Consider the following 18,982-nt stretch of genomic DNA (forward strand, 5'->3'; position numbering starts at 1 on the left):
CAATTGAAAAATGGTCAAAGGATATGAACAGACAATTCTCAGATGAAGAAATTGAAACTATTTCTAGTCATATGAAAAGATGCTCCAAGTCATTATTAATCAGAGAAATGCAAATTAAGACAACTCTAAGATACCACTACACACCTGTCAGATTGGCTAAGATGACAGGAAAAAATAATGATGATTGTTGGAGGGGATGTGGGAAAATTGAGACATTGATGCATTGTTGGTGGAGTTGTGAATGAATCCAACCATTTTGGAGAGTAGTTTGGAACTATGCTCAAAAAGTTATCAAACTGTGCATACCCTTTGATCCAGCAGTGTTACTACTGGCCTTATATCCCAAAGAGATTATAAAGAAGGGAAAGGGACCTGTATGTGCACAAATGTTTGTGGCAGCCCTTTTTGTAGTGGCTAGAAACTGGAAACTGAATGGATGTCCATCAGTTGGAGAATGGCTGAATAAATTGTGGTATATGAATATTATGGAATATTACTATTCTGTAAGAAATGACCAACAGGATGATTTCAGAAAGGCCTGGAGAGACTTACATGAACTGATGCTGAGTGAAATGAGTAGGACCAGGAGATCATTATATATTTCAGCAACAATACTATATGATGTCCAGTTCTGATGGACCTGGCCATCCTTAGTAACGAGATCAACCAAATCATTTCCAATGGAGCAGTAATGAACTGAACCAGCTACGCCCAGAGAAAGAACTCTGGGAGATGACTAAAAACCATTACATTGAATTCGCAATCCCTATATTTATGCCCACCTACATTTTTGATTTCCTTCACAAGCTAATTGTACAATATTTCAGAGTCTGATTCTTTTTATACAGCAAAATAATGTTTTGGTCATGTATACTTATTGTGTATTGTGTATTGTGTATTTAATTTATATTTTAATGTATTTAACATCTACTGGTCATCCTGCCATCTAGGGGAGGGGGTAGGAGGTAAGAGGTGAAAAACTGGAACAAGAGGTTTGGCAATTTTTAACGCTGTAAAGTTACCCATGCATATAACCTGTAAATAAAAGGCTATTAAATAAAAATAAAAAAAATTTAAAAAAAAGATGCACTGGCTCTGGCAGACAGATTTTATAACCCACCAGAAGGGCAATGTCCAGTGGGAGCAGTTCCACTGTCTTTAGATAATCACCAGATGATGTGGAGAGATCCAGAAAGTGATGATTGGAAGGGACTAGATGGGTTAAATGCTTGGGAGAGAGGGTTTGCTTGTATCTCTACAGATGGAGAAGGAATCAGATGGGAGCAAATGAGTCATATTTGCCTTGTTTATTGGAGAGAGATGGAGAAGAAACTTGAAATGAAGGAGAGGACCCAAGAAACATCAGATGGTTCCATCTCTGACTACATGTACCACTGAAAAAGCATGGCTGTTAACCCAATGTGTATGACAATTGACTCATGAACATCAAAAATTATCAATGAGACTGTTGCAGGACCTTAAAACCAGTAGGAATTCTTGGATTACCTGATACATGAAGTAATGGACAATAGATTGGCTGCTGAAGGAGGTGTATATATGATTCTTATTTATATACCCTCCTTCTAGGACTTATGGACATGTATAATTCCTCATGTTGATTCATGTTGTTTGTTTGTTACATCACTACTACCCTGTGTTATATTACTATGTGCTTCTGTAATATCTCCCATGATGATGGATTTATGTCTACCTATTTCAAGTAAAACCCTTCAACCCAGAAGAAACCTGCTAACAATATCTATATATATATATATACCCTTTGATGTTCTCGCCTCCATTCCTGAATAGTCAGGGAGGGCATGATCACCTCCTTTTTGGTGTTTTCACCTCCCTTCCTGAGAAGTCAGGGAGGGTGTGAGCACCTCCTTTTTGGTGTTTTCACCTCCCTTCCTGAGAAGTCAGGAAAGGTATGACCACCTGTGTTCTTAAAACAAAAGAAGGCAGGAGATGTAGAAGGCCAGGACTCTGAAAAGGTATACTTGAATCAAAGAGAGCAGGGAATTATAGTTAAGCACTTACTCAGTGTGAGATAATGGTTCTCTAAACATATAATTAATGTGATGGTGATGTAATGGGCAGTTGGCACATGTTCAGTTGTATTGATATAATCATACTGAGGTATTTAAGACAGAGTTTCTCTCAGACACAGACACAGAACAAGAATCACAGTCACAGACATACAGAAGACTCGAGATTCCAGATTCTAGAGTCCAGACTCCATCTTTGCTCAGCCTTGTTGTGGCCCTACTGCCTTCATCACTTCTCCATCTAAAAACCAAAGCCCATCCAGAGATCCTCCAGAAGGCTAGCCTGGACATTATAGTCACTTAGAAAAATAGTTATATCTCAGGATAAAAAAGAAATCATAATTTTCAAATACTTGTTACATATTCCAAGTCAGGAGATACATTTTCAAATAAACATATATTGTCACTTCCTCCCATCTTTTTACTATGGCCCTAATCTCCTATCATCTACCTTGAAATAGAAATTATACTCCTCTACATTCAACTTCCTGACAAATTTCTTTCTCCAAGTAGTGATATGTGAACTTTAGGCAATATTGTATGAAGTAGTAAGCCAGCATATTTTTCAGGTGTGTGTCTTACCAGGTATATGAACCACATATATGTTCCTAAAATGTATATCACCCCCTTTCTAGTAATCCTTTATGCAATGCCACACACTGTTAAAATGGTAGATCCTTGCGAGAAGAGACTTTTTTTTTGCTTCTATTAGTGTCCTCAGTAATCAGTATACTTCCTGGTATATATTAAGTGATTCTTCTCTCTGCCTCCCTCCCTCCTTCCCTTTTTCCCTCTCTAATTCTCTTCCTCCCTCCCTTCTTTCTTTTTCCCCTCCCTCCCTCCCTTCCCTCCTTCCTTCCTTCTTTCATTCTTTCCTTCTTTCCTTCCTTACTCACTTATTTCCTTCCTCCCTTTTTTTATCTCTCCCAACCTTATTTTGTTCCTTCCTTTCTTTTTTTCCTTCCTCCCTCCCTCTCAATCTCCTTCCTTTACCCCCAACAAACTGGAAAATCTGATTTAGAGTCCATGGGTCCTTACTCCCAAATGCTCAAACTTATAATTTATTTACCTCAATTTCTACAACTGTAAAATTAAGCAATTGCTAGCTGATATCCCTATAATATAGACAAATTTAAAAATTCATATGGAAATGATTTGAAAACTATAAAGTTATATGCCAAATTTAATACTGCTAGTGAACTAAAATTTCCACCTTTCATCCTTGGCAAAGCCATGCTTTCAATCCACTCATTATCACCTTTTGAGCTTACCAGTTGCTGCCCTTGTACACCCCAAGCTGCATACTGCAAAATGGAATCCTCGACTTCTGGAGGGTTTAACTCCCAAACTTCCCTTGAAAACATGTAAACATATTGATGAATAAATTAATACTTATATAAAAACAGAAAATTGGATAAAAGGACATGAAAAGTCAAAGATCTTACCTTGTATGTATGTTATAAATCACATATGAAGCTGTGTACGAATAATGATAAACCTGAAAAAACAATTAAAGGATAATTAGTCATACTGATAAATTGCAAAAACATCTAAAGATACACACATATGAGACAAGTAAACGAAATTCAGGGACCTTTTACCAACATTTGTTTGCAAGTGAAATCAGGATCATTTGAAAACTAACCAGAGATAGATAGCAGCTTTCTTCTCAGACCAAAAACAAACAAACAAAAATAACATAGAAATGGAGGAGATGCTCATCAATTGGGAAATAGATCAATAAAGTTCAATATGTGTTTGTTATGGGACATTATTGTTCTATGGGAAATGATGAGCAGGATGTTCTCAGCTGGAATGTCCTCCATGAACTCAAATAAAGTGAAATATGTATACAAAGTAACAGAAAAGTTCTGGGATGACAAGCTGTGAATAACTGCTATTCTGAGGAGCATGATGATCCATGGCTACTCTGAAGGACTAATGATGAAAAATTCTATCTATGCACTATGAAGGATCTGATTGTGTCTGATTACAGATTGAAACATTTTCTCTTTCTCTCTCAATCTATGTCTCTCTTTTTTTTGACTTTATTTTTGTTGAGGGTTTTTATTTTCATTAGGTTGAGAGGTCTATGTTTTCATAGAAATATTTTGCATAACCTTACATCTTTCTTAATTGCTAGTGGGCATAAGAAAGACAATTTAGAACTCAAAAAAATTTAAAACAAATGTTAAAAAATGTTTTAAATGTAACCAGGGAAATATTTTCAAAAACTAAATATAAGAAAAAAGGAAAACTAACAATAGCTTTTGTGGAATTGAAGGAAAGAAGAGTAGGAGGAGGAATCTTCCAAGTTGTCTCATTAACATTAGAGAGTGAAATGAGAAATATTGGATTCAGGGCATGTATATAAACCTTAAGGATCTCAGTTTCTCTCTCTCTCTCTCTCTCTCTCTCTCTCTCTCTCTCTCTTTCTCTCTCTCCCCCTTTCTTTGTATCTCTGTGTATGTGTGGCTCTGTCTCTCTGTATCTTTCTGTGTGTGTGTGTGTGTGTTTGCCTTCTCTTCCTCCCCCACCCGCGTCTTTTTTGGTCTCTCTATCTCTGTCTCTCTTTCTTTTTTGTCTATCTCTCTTTCTCTCTGTGCGTTTCTGTGTCTCTGTATCTCTTTCTTTCTGTGTGTTTTTTCTTCCTTCCTTCCTCTCTCCCTCTCCCTTTCATTTTTCTCTTTCCCTTATCCTCTCTTTCTCCTCCTTGAAATATTGCCTGCTGTTCTTCATCAGGGAGGGGAAGAAAGAAGCAATAAAATATTTGTTCTAAAAGAGATCATAGTATCATGAAAAAATTAAAAAATATCAGAGCTGAATAATATGTTAGAAGTTAATTAATCTAAACTATATCAAAGAAATACATGATATTCCAAAAAGTAGGAGTACAGTTGAATTATTATAATACTATTCCATTCCACTGTCAAATTATGCTCAGGAAATAGCCCATTCTATCAGATGAAACTTGGTTCTTTGAAACTACTATCCATTCACCTGTTTCTGTCCTCTTGGATTGAAAAAAATAAATCATATCCATTTTTCATTTAATGCTTTTTAAATATATGTTGCACAAGCAGATTTTGTCTCTACTAAGTCTTTTTCCAATCAGGATAAACATTCACATTTCCTACCACTGATTCTTTTGTGAAATATAATGAGTCAAGAGTCTTTGAAATATAAAGCATGATACCAAGGGTCCTTGTCTCAAACTAGAGAAATAGCAAGTTGTAGTTAAAAGATTCAGGGAAAAAAAATCTATCTCATAATATTAGGATCATTTAAAATTCAATTTATGATAAAGCACTGACTCTGGAGTTAGGGGGATAAGAGTTCAAATGTGACCTCAGATACTTACTAGTTGTGTGAACATGGTTAAGTTACTCAATCATGATTGCCTCCAATAAAACAAACAAACAACAATTCTTCAATTTCTCATTACAATAGTTCATAGTATAATAAAAAGTATAGAATCAAGATGGGATTAGGGGAAAGGAAAATGAAAGATGGGGCCCATAAATGGAAAGAATCTTGGTCTTGCAGAACTATTCATATGAGAAATGGGCACAGAATAACAAGGTATTAGGTTTACTGAACTGAGAGCACCATTCTGGAAAGCAGGTGGGAACAGGAGGATTTTTATAAAGTAAAATGAAAAAATAAAAATAGCTATAAAGGAAAGTTATAGAAAAAAAGTGAAGAAATTTAAGAAATTGTTAAGGGGTCAAAAAAGGAAGCAAATAGTACCAGATCTCATAAAATGCTATTAAGTAATAAGAATAATGGAAATTATTTACTGTTTTAAAAAGATGATTAATGAAATTGATGAGAAACACAAAATATAGAATCAAGTGGAAAACAGCATAGTACTAAATCAATTCAAAGATAAATTTTTGCCACAACTGGAACAAGGACTACACTATTCAATAAAATCTGATGGTAAAACTGACAAACATTTTATTTTTTTTAATTATATATATTTTATTGATAGAACATATGCATGGGTAATTTTTCAACATTGACTCTTGCAAACACTTCTTTTCCAACTTTTCCCTTCCTTCCCTCCATTCCCTCTCCTAAATGGCAATCTCATACATATTAAACATGTTAAAGTATATCTTAAATACAGTATATGTGTACATATTTATTCCGTTCTCTTGTTTCACATGAAAAATCGGATTTAGAAAGGTAAAAATAAACCAGGAAGAAAAACAAAAATGCAAGCAGTCCACATTCATTTCCCAGTATTCTTTTGCTGGGTGTAGCTGATTCTGTTCATCACTGATCAATTGGAACTGAATTGGATCCTCTCTTTGCTGAAGATAGCCACTTCCATCAGAACTGATCCTCATAGAGTATTGTTGTTGAAATGTATAATAATCTTCTAGTTCTGCTCATTTCACTTAAAAGTTTTTCCAGTTTATTGTTTTTCTTCTAATCTTGTCTGCATTAGTTTTGTCTGTATAAAACCTTTTTAATTTAATATAATCAAAATTTTCTATTTTGTTATCAATAATGATCTCTAGTTCTTCTTTGATAACAAATTCCTTACTCCTCCACAAGTCTGAGAGGTAAACTATCCTATGTTTTTCTAATTTATTTATAATTTCATTATTTATGCCTAAACCATAAACCCATTTTGATCTTATCTTGGTGTTCTCTGTTAAGTGTGGGTCTATGCCTAGTTACTGCCATACTCATTTCCAATTTTCCCAGCTATTTATGTCAAACATTGAATTCTTATTCCAAAAGTTGGGGTCTTTGGGTTTGCCAAAAACTAGATTGCAATAGTTATTGTCTATTTTGTCTTGTGAGCCTAACATATTCCACTGAGCAACTAGTCTATTTCTTAGCCAATACCAAATAGTTTTGGTGACTGCTGCTTTATAATATGGTTTTAGATCAGATACAGCTAGGCCACCTTCATTTGTTTTTGTTGTTGTTGTTGTTGTTGTTGTTTTGTTTTGTTTTGTTTTGTTTTGTTTTTATATTAGGTCCCTTGAAATTCTTGACCTTTTGTTCTTCCATATGAATTTTGTTATCTTTTCTAGATCATTAAAATGGGTATAGCATTAAATAAATAAATTAATTTAGGTAGTATTGTCGTCTTTATTTTATTTACTCAGCCTCTCCAAGAGCACTTGATATTTTTTCCAATTGTTTAGGTCTGATTTTATTTGTGTGGAAAGTGTTTTGTAGTTTTGCTCATATAGTTCCTGACTTTCCTTTGGCTGATAGATTCTCAAATACTTTATACTATCAACATTTATTTTAAATGGAATTTCTCTTTGTATCTCTTGTTACTAGATTTTGTTAGTGATATATAAAAATGTTGAATATTTATGTGGATTTATTTTGTATCCTGCAACTTTGCAAAAGTTGTGGATTATTTCTAATAGGTTTTTAGTAGAATCTCTAGGTTTCTCTAAGTATACCATCATATCATCTACAAAGAGTGATAATTTGGTTTAATTACCTATTCTAATTCCTCTAATCTCTTTTTCATCTCTTATTGCTGAAGCTAGCTTATCTAATACAATATTGAATAGTAATGGTGATAGTGGGCAACCTTGTTTCATTCCTGATTTTATTGGGAATGGTTCTGTTTTATCAACATTACATATGATGCTTGCTGATGATTTTAAATGGATGTTATTGACTATTATAAGGAAAAATCCATTGATTCTTATACTCTCAAGTATTTTTAATAGGAATAAGTATGGGAGTTTATCAATTTCTTTCTCTGCATTTATTGAAATGATTATTTTTTTGTTAATTTGATTATTAACATAGTCAATTATGTTAATATTTTTCTTACTATTTAAGAGAGGAGGAAGTAAATTGCTTAAATAGTCCCATTTTAGAAAAAAGAAATAGAACAAGCTATTAATCAACTCCCTAAGAAAAATTCCCCAGGATCAGACAGATTTATATGTGAATTCTACCAAACATTTAAAGAACACAACTCCAATGTTATATAAATTATTTTTTAAAAATAGGGAATGAAGGATTCCTACCAAATTCCTTTTATGACACAAGATATGGTACTGATACCTAAACCAGGTAGGTTGAAAACAGAGAAAGAAAATTATACACCAATCTCCCTAATGAATATTGACGCTAAAATCTTAAATAAAATATTAGCAAAAAGATTACAGAAAATCATCCCCAGGATAATACACCATTACCAAGTAGGATTTATACCAGGAATGCAGGGCTGGTTCAATATTAGGAAAATTATTAGCATAATTGACTATATCAATAACCAAATTAACAAAAAATTAGTATGGCAGAAACTAGGTATTGACCCACACTTAATAATGTACACCAAGATAAGGTCAACATGGGTTCATGATCTAGGCATAAAGAATGAGATTATAAATTAATGAGAAGAATATAGGATAGCTTACCTCTGAGACCTGTGGAAGAGGAAGGAATTTGTGACCAAAGAAGAATTGAAGATCATTATTGATCACAAAATAGAAAATTTTGATTATATCAAATTGAAAAGCTTTTGTACAAATAAAATTAATGCAGATGAGATTAGAAGGGAAACAATAAAAACAATAAACTGAGAAAACATTTGCATAGTCAAAAGTTCTGGTAAGGCCACATTTCCAAAATATATAGAGAATTGACTCTAATAAGAAATCAAGCCATTTTCCAATTGATAAATGTTCAAAGGATAAGAACAGACAATCTTCAGATGAAGAAATTGAAACTATTTCTAGCCATATGAAAAGATGCTCCAAGTGAATATTAATCAGAGAAATGCAAACTGAGACAACTCTGAGATACTACCACACACCTCCCAGATTGGCTAGGATGACATGAAAAGATAATGCTAAATGTTGGATGGGATGTGGGAAAACTGGGACACTGATGCATTGTTGGTGAAATTGTGAACGACTACAACCATTCTGGAGAGCAATCTCGAATTATGCCCCAAAAGTTATCAAACTGTGAATACCCTTTTATTCAGCAGTGCTACTACTGGGTTAATACCCCAAAGAGATACTAAAGAAGGGAAAGGGACCTGTATGTTTAAAAATGTTTGTGGCAGCCCTTTTTGTAGTGGCTAGAAACTGGAAACTGAGTGGATGCCATCAATTGGATAATGGCTGAATAAATTGTGGTATATGAATGTTATGGAATATTATTGTTCTGTAAGAAATGACCAGCAGGATGATTTCAGAAAGGCCTGGAGAGACTTACATGTACTGATACTGAGTGAAATGAGCAAGACCAGGAGATCATTATATACTTTAACAACAATACTACATGATGATGGATTCTTATGGAGGTGACTCTCTTCAACAATGAGATGAATCAAATCAGCTCCATTTGTTCAATATTGAATAAAATCAGCTACATCTAGCAAAAGAACTCTGGGAAATGATTGTGAACCACTACATAGCATTTCCAATCTCTCTGTTTTTGTCTGCTTGCATTTTTTTATTTCCTTCTCAGGTTAATTTTACATTTTTTCAAAGCCCGATTCTTCTTGTGCAACAAAATAACTATAAGGATATGTATACATATATTGTATTTAACATGTACTTTAACATATTTAACATGCATTGGTCTATCTGCCATCTGGGGGAATGGGAGGGGGGGAAAAGGGAGAAGCTGGAATAGAAGTTTTGCAAGGGTGAATGCTGAAAAATTACCCATGCATATATCTTGTAAATAAAAAGCTACAATGAAAAAAAATTTTAAAAAAAGAAAATGCGTGAACAAATTCTTGTATATGACTATAATGAAATTCTATTGTTGTATAAGAACTGATGAGCAGATGGATTTCAGAAAAATCTGTAAAACGTACATGAACTAATGCTTAGTGAAGTGAGAAGAAGTAGGAGAACCTTATAAATAGTAACAACAACATTGTACAAAGATTATCTTTGATAAATTTATCTCTTCTCAGCAATATAACCCCATAAGATTCATGATGGAAAATCCTATCCATACTGGTCGGTTGTGGTAGAGAAATATGGAGTCTGAATGCAGATTGAAAGATACTATTTTCACTTTTTTTTTCTTTTGTCGTGAGTTTTCCCTGTTCTATTTTTTTCACAACATGACTAATGTAAAAATATGTTTAATATGATTGTATGTGCATAACCCATATTAGGTTGCTTGGCATCTTGGGGAGAGGCTATAGAAGGAAAGGAGGGAGAAACAATAGAACTTAAAATCTTACAAAATGTTGAAAAATGCCTTTATATGGAAGTATTACATGGGCAAAATACATATTATTTAGTGGAAAACAAAATAAGTAAAGAAAAAAATTCTAAAAGAAAAGTATAGGAACATGGGATATGATGACTTTGGAATTAAACAACAATAATTTAATTTGGCTGCTGGATTTTTGAAGGGGAGTAGCCACAATTACAACTGAAAAAAGAGTTGGGATTAACATATAGAGAATCTTAAATTGTAGAATTAGTTTGTTCCATAATCTATGTGGAAGAGAAAACCAGTGAAGTGTTCCCCCTCCCCTCCCCCCCAGCAGGAGAGTAGTGTGATTAGACCTATATCTTAGAGCATTACTATTTTCAAAGCTATATGAAGGAGGAATTGTAAAAGGGAGAGAGTGGAAAAGGGAAAACTAATTAGTAAGTTAGGTGTTCTTTCAGTAAATGCTAAATTAAATAATCCTGATAATTATATGATTGATCTGCCTAATACTCAATGATTGAAAAATGCATATATGAAAAAGTTGAATTCTATTTGTCCCTGTAAGTTGTATCGCAATCAATTAGTTGATGAATCAATAAATGCTCAATGAGCACTTGGTATGTGCCTGTCACCGCAAATGTATTAAAATTAAATGATTAAAAACAAAAGGGATACCAAAGTCCTGGAGGATCTTATTATGTCCTTGAAGAGATGAAAATATAAAGTAAAAGAATGATGGACTTCATCTGACAGTTAAAAAGGATCAAAAAGAATATAGACATTCAGAGACTACTCTCATGTAATAGAAATACTATCAGATTTGAAGTCAGCCTCCAACTTTCTCACAAGTAATTCCATTTTAAATAATATTTAAAAGAAATTCAAAATAGGAATAGCAAAAAAAAAGTTCTTATGTGCATGGCAGAACATAAGAGAGAATTCAAAATATAAATGAACAAATGTTCATTTCAATAAAGCCTATATAATAAATACTACACATCCTATTCAGAGCTGTCCAACTTGTCTTTGCTTCCTTGCAGGTTTTCTTTTATTCTATGCTGTATACTTTTTAATTTATCCTTTTTTCCTTCTCCTTTTTCTTCCCTCCTCCAAAAAGTCTATAAGTACACATACACATATTCATGTATATACATCCACAAATATATACATTATTCATGCACACACACAAATATATACATACAAATGTACATATGTATACACACACACATATATATATATATATGTATATATATATACATATATATATATATATATATATATAATCATAAGGTATATACTCATATACATGCATATACAGTTATGCAAGATTCTACTATTTTTCCTTGTCCACTGCTTTTTTGAAGATGGATAAATAACATCTGCCTTCATTAGTGCAAGTCTTTCCATATTCTCCCAAATACACCAGTTCATCATATTCCAAACTTATACTGTCTAGTTATTTTAAATAGTTTAAATAATTTAAAATTTTGAAACAAAATAAGAATGTCTTACCAAATTTGCAATTACTGTGAAATCCAAATATTTCAAAGAAGTAAAATATTTTGAAAAGTATAGTGTGCTATATACATTTCAAATAATACTTATATTTTTCCTAAATAAAACATTTGGAAAGACCCAACTATGAATAAAAAAAAATGAGTTAGGTTCTGGAAGAAGCATGAGAGAAATAAGATTTGGTCAGCATCCAGATATAACTTATGATCTAGTAGGGCTGGAATTTGAGCTATTGCAAATTTAAAGAAATGGAGAAAAGGAAAGCTGTAGATACAGTAACATATGAAGTACATGAAGGGTAACTTTCAGTTTCAGTATAAAAAGACCTATTAGATACCATTCAAATATTCATTGCATCAGGAGAATCTGAACTAATTGATATTGCTACCAGTACATAAAAGCTTTAACCATGGGGGAATGGTCTAATGCATCAAATTAAAATATAAATACCATTATTCTTTAGCTGGAATCTGCATTTTTTTCTTAAAGAATAAGTTTTTATCTGATGCATTATCAAAAGGAAGTAATGTCTTGAGCATAACCTATGTAAAAAAAGAGAGCAGACCATTTTGATGATTTATATTTCAACTAGATTTTGGTACTTGCACTACAGCTATAGGTAGAATTAGTATTAACACACCATACATTTAAAACAGAATAAAAAAGATTAAAAAAAAAACTAAGGAAGCAGAATTTGTAAAATAAATCCAGAAATAAGCGAAAAAATACAGTTAGAACATTTGGACTTATGATGCTAGAGACTGATAATGTCAAATTTATTCTAGAACAATAAAAGACACCATTAAAAATAAAGAAATATTGACTTTACTTCTCAGAGTATTTCTATTATAGAATCAGTAAAATATAGAAAGTTTAGCATCATACATTAAGAAAGAATATAATTTGAGAAACAATTATTAAATATTTATTGTGTGGCACATGTTCAAATGAGTGAAAGATATGTGACTTTTTACAACTAAAAACAAAAAAATATATATTTTCTGCCCTTAATGGGAGTAAATTCTATTGGAAAACCCAAACTGTTATGGGCAACTTGTAGAACATTCATTAGCATCAATATAAAATTGTGAGAAGATATTGAAGTATAAAGTTGAATTACATACAAATATTAAAATACCAAGGCAAAAATCATAAATACTTTAATTATACTTCATATTGATATGGAATACTGAGAGAGATAAAGTCATATTGACAATGACTTAGGTTTCAGAACTACTTGGAATGTCTTAGAAAGAATACTGGTTAAGTAATAGGGTGGCTCTTCATAACAGGAATACAAGATTGCAAATAAACAATTAGAACAAAATATTTTTTTAATATTAATACATATTGAGCCTTTAGGTTGAAAAACTATCAGATTTACTATTTTTTATCTCACTGAATAATGAAATGCATATTTTGATAACATGTGGAGAGCATGCCAGTGTTTATACACATAAGTAATATAGAAGTTAAATTATATTTGGAAACTGATTAATAAATAATGTGATGTTTTCCATAGATGATGATGACTTCTTACTTGAACTATTTTTAGACAAATAATAACATCTTTGAGTTAATATAATCTTATATTTAGAGCTTGAAAAGACATAAGATTTTATCAAGTCCAAATCCATCTTTTCCAGAGTAGGAATAATGGGAACAATGCTGAATGTAGAGTCAAGAGAACTTAAATTTGAAACCTGTTTCATCAAGCCATAGATGTTTAGCATGGTCAAGAACCTTGATTTCCCTAGACCTCCATTTTCTCATATATAAAGTATTTGCAAAGTATTCATAATTTTTGTTTGTTTTGTTTTTGTGTTTTTGGTGGTTGTGGAACCAAAAAGTACTTTGAACTTAGAGTATCATTTGTAGGAGCCCATAGCATAGAAATGACAAAGTATTACATAAAGATAAGTTTGGACTTGATAATATCATATGTCTTTTCAAGCCATAAATATGTTTAATATTAACTCAAAGATTTTTTTATCTTTGTCTAAAAATTATTTTCTAAATTTGTCTAAATTTATTTGTCTAAAAATGTTTCAAATAAGAAGTCATCTTGGTACATGGGAAGTACCACATTATCTATTAATCAGTTTCCAACTATAATTCACATAGTGTCATGTATATATGTGCATGTATATAATATATATATATATATATATATATATAATATAATCTATGTAGATTATACAATCTCCCATAAAGAAAGATAACTTCATTTACAGGAGAAGTTCAGGCTTAAAAAGGAAACCAGAATATGTATTGTGGAATGACAACTAGAAATATGCATATTATTAAATGATTTCTATTATATCCAGTATATGTCCAAAACAGGTCATAGTGTTTCTGACTACATTACTATTTTTAACAGTTGCTGCAAGGTTTTTCTCTTGAACAGAAACTCCAAATTTTCTGAACATTAGTATGGGTAACAACATAATAAAATATTTGGAGAAAGGAACATGATATTTTTCATCCCACAATTAGTATGCTTTAAAAGGTACATCTTGGCTGATGACTTATTAATGATTAAATGGGCAAGTATTATAAAGAAGATATAGTACAATTTCACTTAGGAAGCAGATAAGTCTGCAGTCAGTTTTGACAGAGGACTAATCTAAGGAATTAAAGTTTGAGTAGTTTCAAGTGAATCTTATTTCATAAGTAAGGAATGACTCTGAAAAGGAGGGTTATTTGACTTTTAGACACTGATGGATTGGATTAGGTTTACTTGTTCATGTAGATAGTAGTGACAAAGAGAATGGAGCTTTGTTTGGAGTTGGAAAGATTTAGTTTCAAATACTCTCTGATATTTGCTGCTTGAAATTAGTGTTTCTTTGTTGTTGCTTATGGTAAAAGATCTTACCACACAGTGTTAATTTTACTGTAGTCACAATATTGAAAACTGATATCCTTTGGATATGTTATTGATTATGATATATTTAAACACATATACAGTATTTATTTACACAAGTACATATTTATTTGCATAACAAGTAGCATAGTTTGATGTTTATAATCCTTATAGTACTTAGCATAGTAAATTTGTACAAAATAAATATTTTCTTAATGAATAAATGTTAATTGTGTAATTCCATGAAACATTCAAGGTGACATCAAATTATCTACCTCATAGGCAAATTCCATTCAATGCAAAAAAGGCACACGTAAAAGATACTCCTGTATGTATTTAATGCAAATAGGTTCATTAAATACTAGTGGACATTAAACTGTTTTCCATTTAATGTCACTGAGAAATCAGTGGTTTGATGCTCTCTATGGCAATTAAAATCAATGACTGCATGTACAAATACCATTTCAATTTCATAAAGGAACTAATTTAAATATTATCTAAGTGCTCATGAAAATTCTTAGCATAGTACTTCAATATAAAGAGAAATATAGTGAAATGGAATACAAAACAAGAAAAAGCCTTGCTCATTAGAGCTGGAAATAAATTGCCAAGATAAAGTCAGGACTGTAAAATTTTGATAAGTATTGAGACTGGTGGACTGTTTTAACAAAGAGAGACTATGTTAGATTTCATTTAGTTCCTCTATCTCCAACCAACTGAAAACTTATCAAGTATGACTGAAGTATCTACTCTCAAATCCTTACATTGTGTGTGTGTGTGTGTGTGTGTGTGTGTGTATATATATATATATATATATATATATATATATATAAAGAGAGAGAGATCAAAGTCTTTATTATATTCATCAAATTGTAGATGGAATTTTTATTTTTTCTCAATTGTTCTTTCAAGATATCTCATTCATAATTATATTAAACAGAAATTCCACATATCAGTCCTCCATATCTTGATTTACCTTTCTAATGTTTCCTTCCATATTTCTAGTTCAGTAAATGCTATTTCTCCCAAATGAGGCAAACATACCAAGCATCATCCATGCCTTTTTATATTATCCAAGTTGTTCCCCCTCTGGACAAATGATTCTAGAGTGTTCTTCAAATATTAGACTTAATCTGACCCCTTTCAAAACAATTTTTTTTGTGATCAACCCAGAGAAAAGGTAATTAATAGCTCTATTTAACTCTTTTTAGCTATTTGATTTTTCCTTGCTTTATGATATAGTTATTCATGCATATGGCTTGCCTTGTCTAACATACATGAAATTTCCAAAAAAATTGCCTTCTCTTTATATCTCCCAATAAAGAAAGATACAATAACTGCTCAGTGAACTACAAGGTTTGCTCCTTGAGATCAGGGGGCTTGTGCTTAAGAGAATTTGTGTTACAGTAATATTACATGTAACACAATGCCTTTCTGAGAGGTAACATTTAATAAATATTTCCTGGAATTGACTTACTGAATTTGCATTTTGAAAGTTAAGGCAGTCTATATACCCATTTCTGTTAAGAAAAGTCTTCAACAATTCATTGAAGGATATATTCAATAGGTTTTAAAAGCTCAGGCTAATTTTCATATTTTTGAATTAAATGATGAGCAACTTAAACATAATTATTAAATGGCCACATTTTATGTCTAAATATGTAGTGCTCAGTATTTACTCAATCTTAAGTTGTTAACATATTCTTTAATTAGTAAATTTAGTTTTTTTATAATAAACCATGCTACTATAAATGAGGTAGGTATGATAAATCTATGGAGAAAACTAAATAGAGACAGAAAAGAGGTACACTTTCTTTACAGTAATTCATGGAACCTATACAAAAATTGACCATATATCAGGACATAAAAACCTCAAATTCAAGTGCAGAAAGGCAGAAATAGTAAATGCATTCTTTTCAGATTATGATGCAATGAAAATTACATTCAATAAAAAGCCAGGGGAAAATAGACCCCTCAAAAATGGAAACTAAATAACCTCATTCTAAAGAATGATTGGGTGAAACAGAAAATCATAGACATAATTAATAACTTCACCCAAGAAAATGACAATAATGAGATGACATACCAAAATGTGTGGGATGCATCCAAAGCATTAATAAAGGGAAAATGTATATCTCTAGAGGTCTAGTTGCATAAAATAGAGAAAGAGAAGCTCAATAAATTGGGCATGCAATTAAAAAAGCTAGAAAAGTAACAAATTAACCCCCCCAGTCAAACACTAAACTTGAAATTCTAAAAATAAAAGGAGAGATTAAGAAAATTGAAAGTAAAAGAACTATTGAATTAATAAATAAAATGAAGAGTTGGTTCTATGAAAAAAACAAACAAAATAGATAAACCCTTAGTAAATTTGATTAAAGCAATAATTAGGAATTACTTTGCCCAAGTTTATCCCAATAAATTTGATAACTTAAATGAAATGGAAGAATACCTTCAAAGATATAACTTGCCCAGATTAACAGAGGAAGAAGTAAATTGGTTAAACAATCCCATTTTAGAAAAAGAAACAGAAAATGCTAATAATCAACTCCTTAAGAAAAAAGTCCCAAAGACCAGATGGATTTACTTGTGAATTATACCAAACATTTAAAGAACAATTAACTCCATTGCTATATAAACTATTTGAAAAAAATAGAGATTGAAGAAGTCCTACCAAATTCATTTTATGATACACACATAGTACTAATACTTAAACCAAGTAGGTTGAAAACAGAGAAAGAAAATTATACACCAATCTCCCTAATAATGAATATTTTTTTTATAGAATTTTTTTTTTAATTTAATAGCCTTTTATTTACAGGATATATACATGGGTAACTTTACAGCATTAACAATCTTAAATAAAATATTAGCAAAAAAATTACAGAAAATCATCCCCAGGATAATACAACATGACCAAGTAGGATTAATACCAGGAATGCAGGGCTGGTTCAATATTAGGAAAACTATTAGCATAATTGATTATATCAATAACCAAATTAACAAAAATACATATGATCACCTCAATAGATGCAGAAAAACATTTGATAAATCCAACATCCATTCCTACTAAAAAACACTTGAGAGTATAGGAATCAATGGACTTTTCCTTAAAATAGTCAGGAGCATCTATTTAAAACCACCAGTAAGCATCATATGTAATGGGGATAAACTGGAATCATTCTCAGTAAGATCAGGAGTGAAACAAAATTGCCCACTATCACCATTACTATTCAATATTGTGTTAGAAATGCTAGCTTTGGAAATAAGAATTGAGAAAGGCATTAAAGGAATTAGAGTAGGTAATGAGGAAACCAAATTATCAATCTTTGCAGATGATATGATGGTAAACTTAGAGAATGCCAGAGATTCTACTAAAAAGATATTAGAAGTAATCCACAATTTTAGCAACTTTGCAGGATACAAAATAAATCCACATAAGTCCTCAGCAGTTTTATACATCACCAATAAAATCCAACAGCAAGAGATACAAAGAGAAATTCCATTTAAAATAACTGTTGATAGCATAAAATATTTGGGAATCTGTCTGCCAGAGGAAAGTCAGGAACTATATGAGTAAAACTACAAAATACTTTCCACACACATAAAAGTCAAATTTAAACGAGTGGAAAAATATTAAGGGTTCTTGGATGGGTCAAGCAAATATAATAAAGATGACAATTCTACCTAAACTATTATGTTTATTTAGTGCTATACCAATCAGATTCCCAAGAAACTCTTTTAATGACAGAAAAAATAACAACAAAATTCATCTGGAAGAACAAAAAATCAAGAATTTCAACGGAACTAATGAAAAAAAAAATCAAATGAAGGTGATCTAGCTGTACCTGATCTAAACTATATTATAAAGCAGGAGTTAACAAAACCATTTGGTAGTGGCTAAGAAATATAGTTGATTAATGGAATATGTTAGGTTCACAGGACAAAATAGTCAATAGCTATAGCAATCTAGTGTTTGACAAATGCAAAGATCCCAATTTTGGGGATAAGAATTCACTATTTGACAAAAACTGCTGGGATAACTGGAAATTAGTATGGCAGAAATTAGGCATGGACCCACACTTAACATCGTACAACAAGATAAGATCAAAATGGCTGCATGATTTATGCATAAAGAATGAGATTATAAATAAATTAGAGAAACATAGGATAGTTTACCTCTCAGACCTGTGGAGAAGGAAGGAATTTGTGACCAAAGAAGAACTAGAGATCATTATTGATAGCAAAATAGAAAATTTTGATTATATCAAGTTAAAAAGATTTCAAACAAGTTTTGAAGGGAAGCAATAAACTGGGGAAACATTTTTACAGTTAAAAATGCTGATAAAAATCTCATTTCAAAATATAGAGA

At 31.6% G+C, this 18,982-nt stretch overlaps 1 protein-coding gene across 1 annotated transcript in view; it reads right to left on the reverse strand.

The window, feature by feature from the left end:
• Positions 1–18,982, reverse strand: part of DPP10 (dipeptidyl peptidase like 10) — an 817,253-nt gene that overhangs the window by 175,987 nt on the left and 622,284 nt on the right. Inside the window, exons 6-7 of the mRNA XM_031959980.1 lie at positions 3,494–3,546; positions 3,320–3,401 (exon numbers count right to left, since the gene is read on the reverse strand). Of these exons, the coding sequence (XP_031815840.1) occupies positions 3,320–3,401; positions 3,494–3,546 (135 nt within the window). The remainder of the gene's footprint in view (positions 1–3,319; positions 3,402–3,493; positions 3,547–18,982) is intronic.

Source organism: Sarcophilus harrisii, chromosome 3 (genome assembly GCF_902635505.1).
Source record: "Sarcophilus harrisii chromosome 3, mSarHar1.11, whole genome shotgun sequence".
Taxonomy (NCBI): Eukaryota; Metazoa; Chordata; class Mammalia; order Dasyuromorphia; family Dasyuridae; genus Sarcophilus; species Sarcophilus harrisii.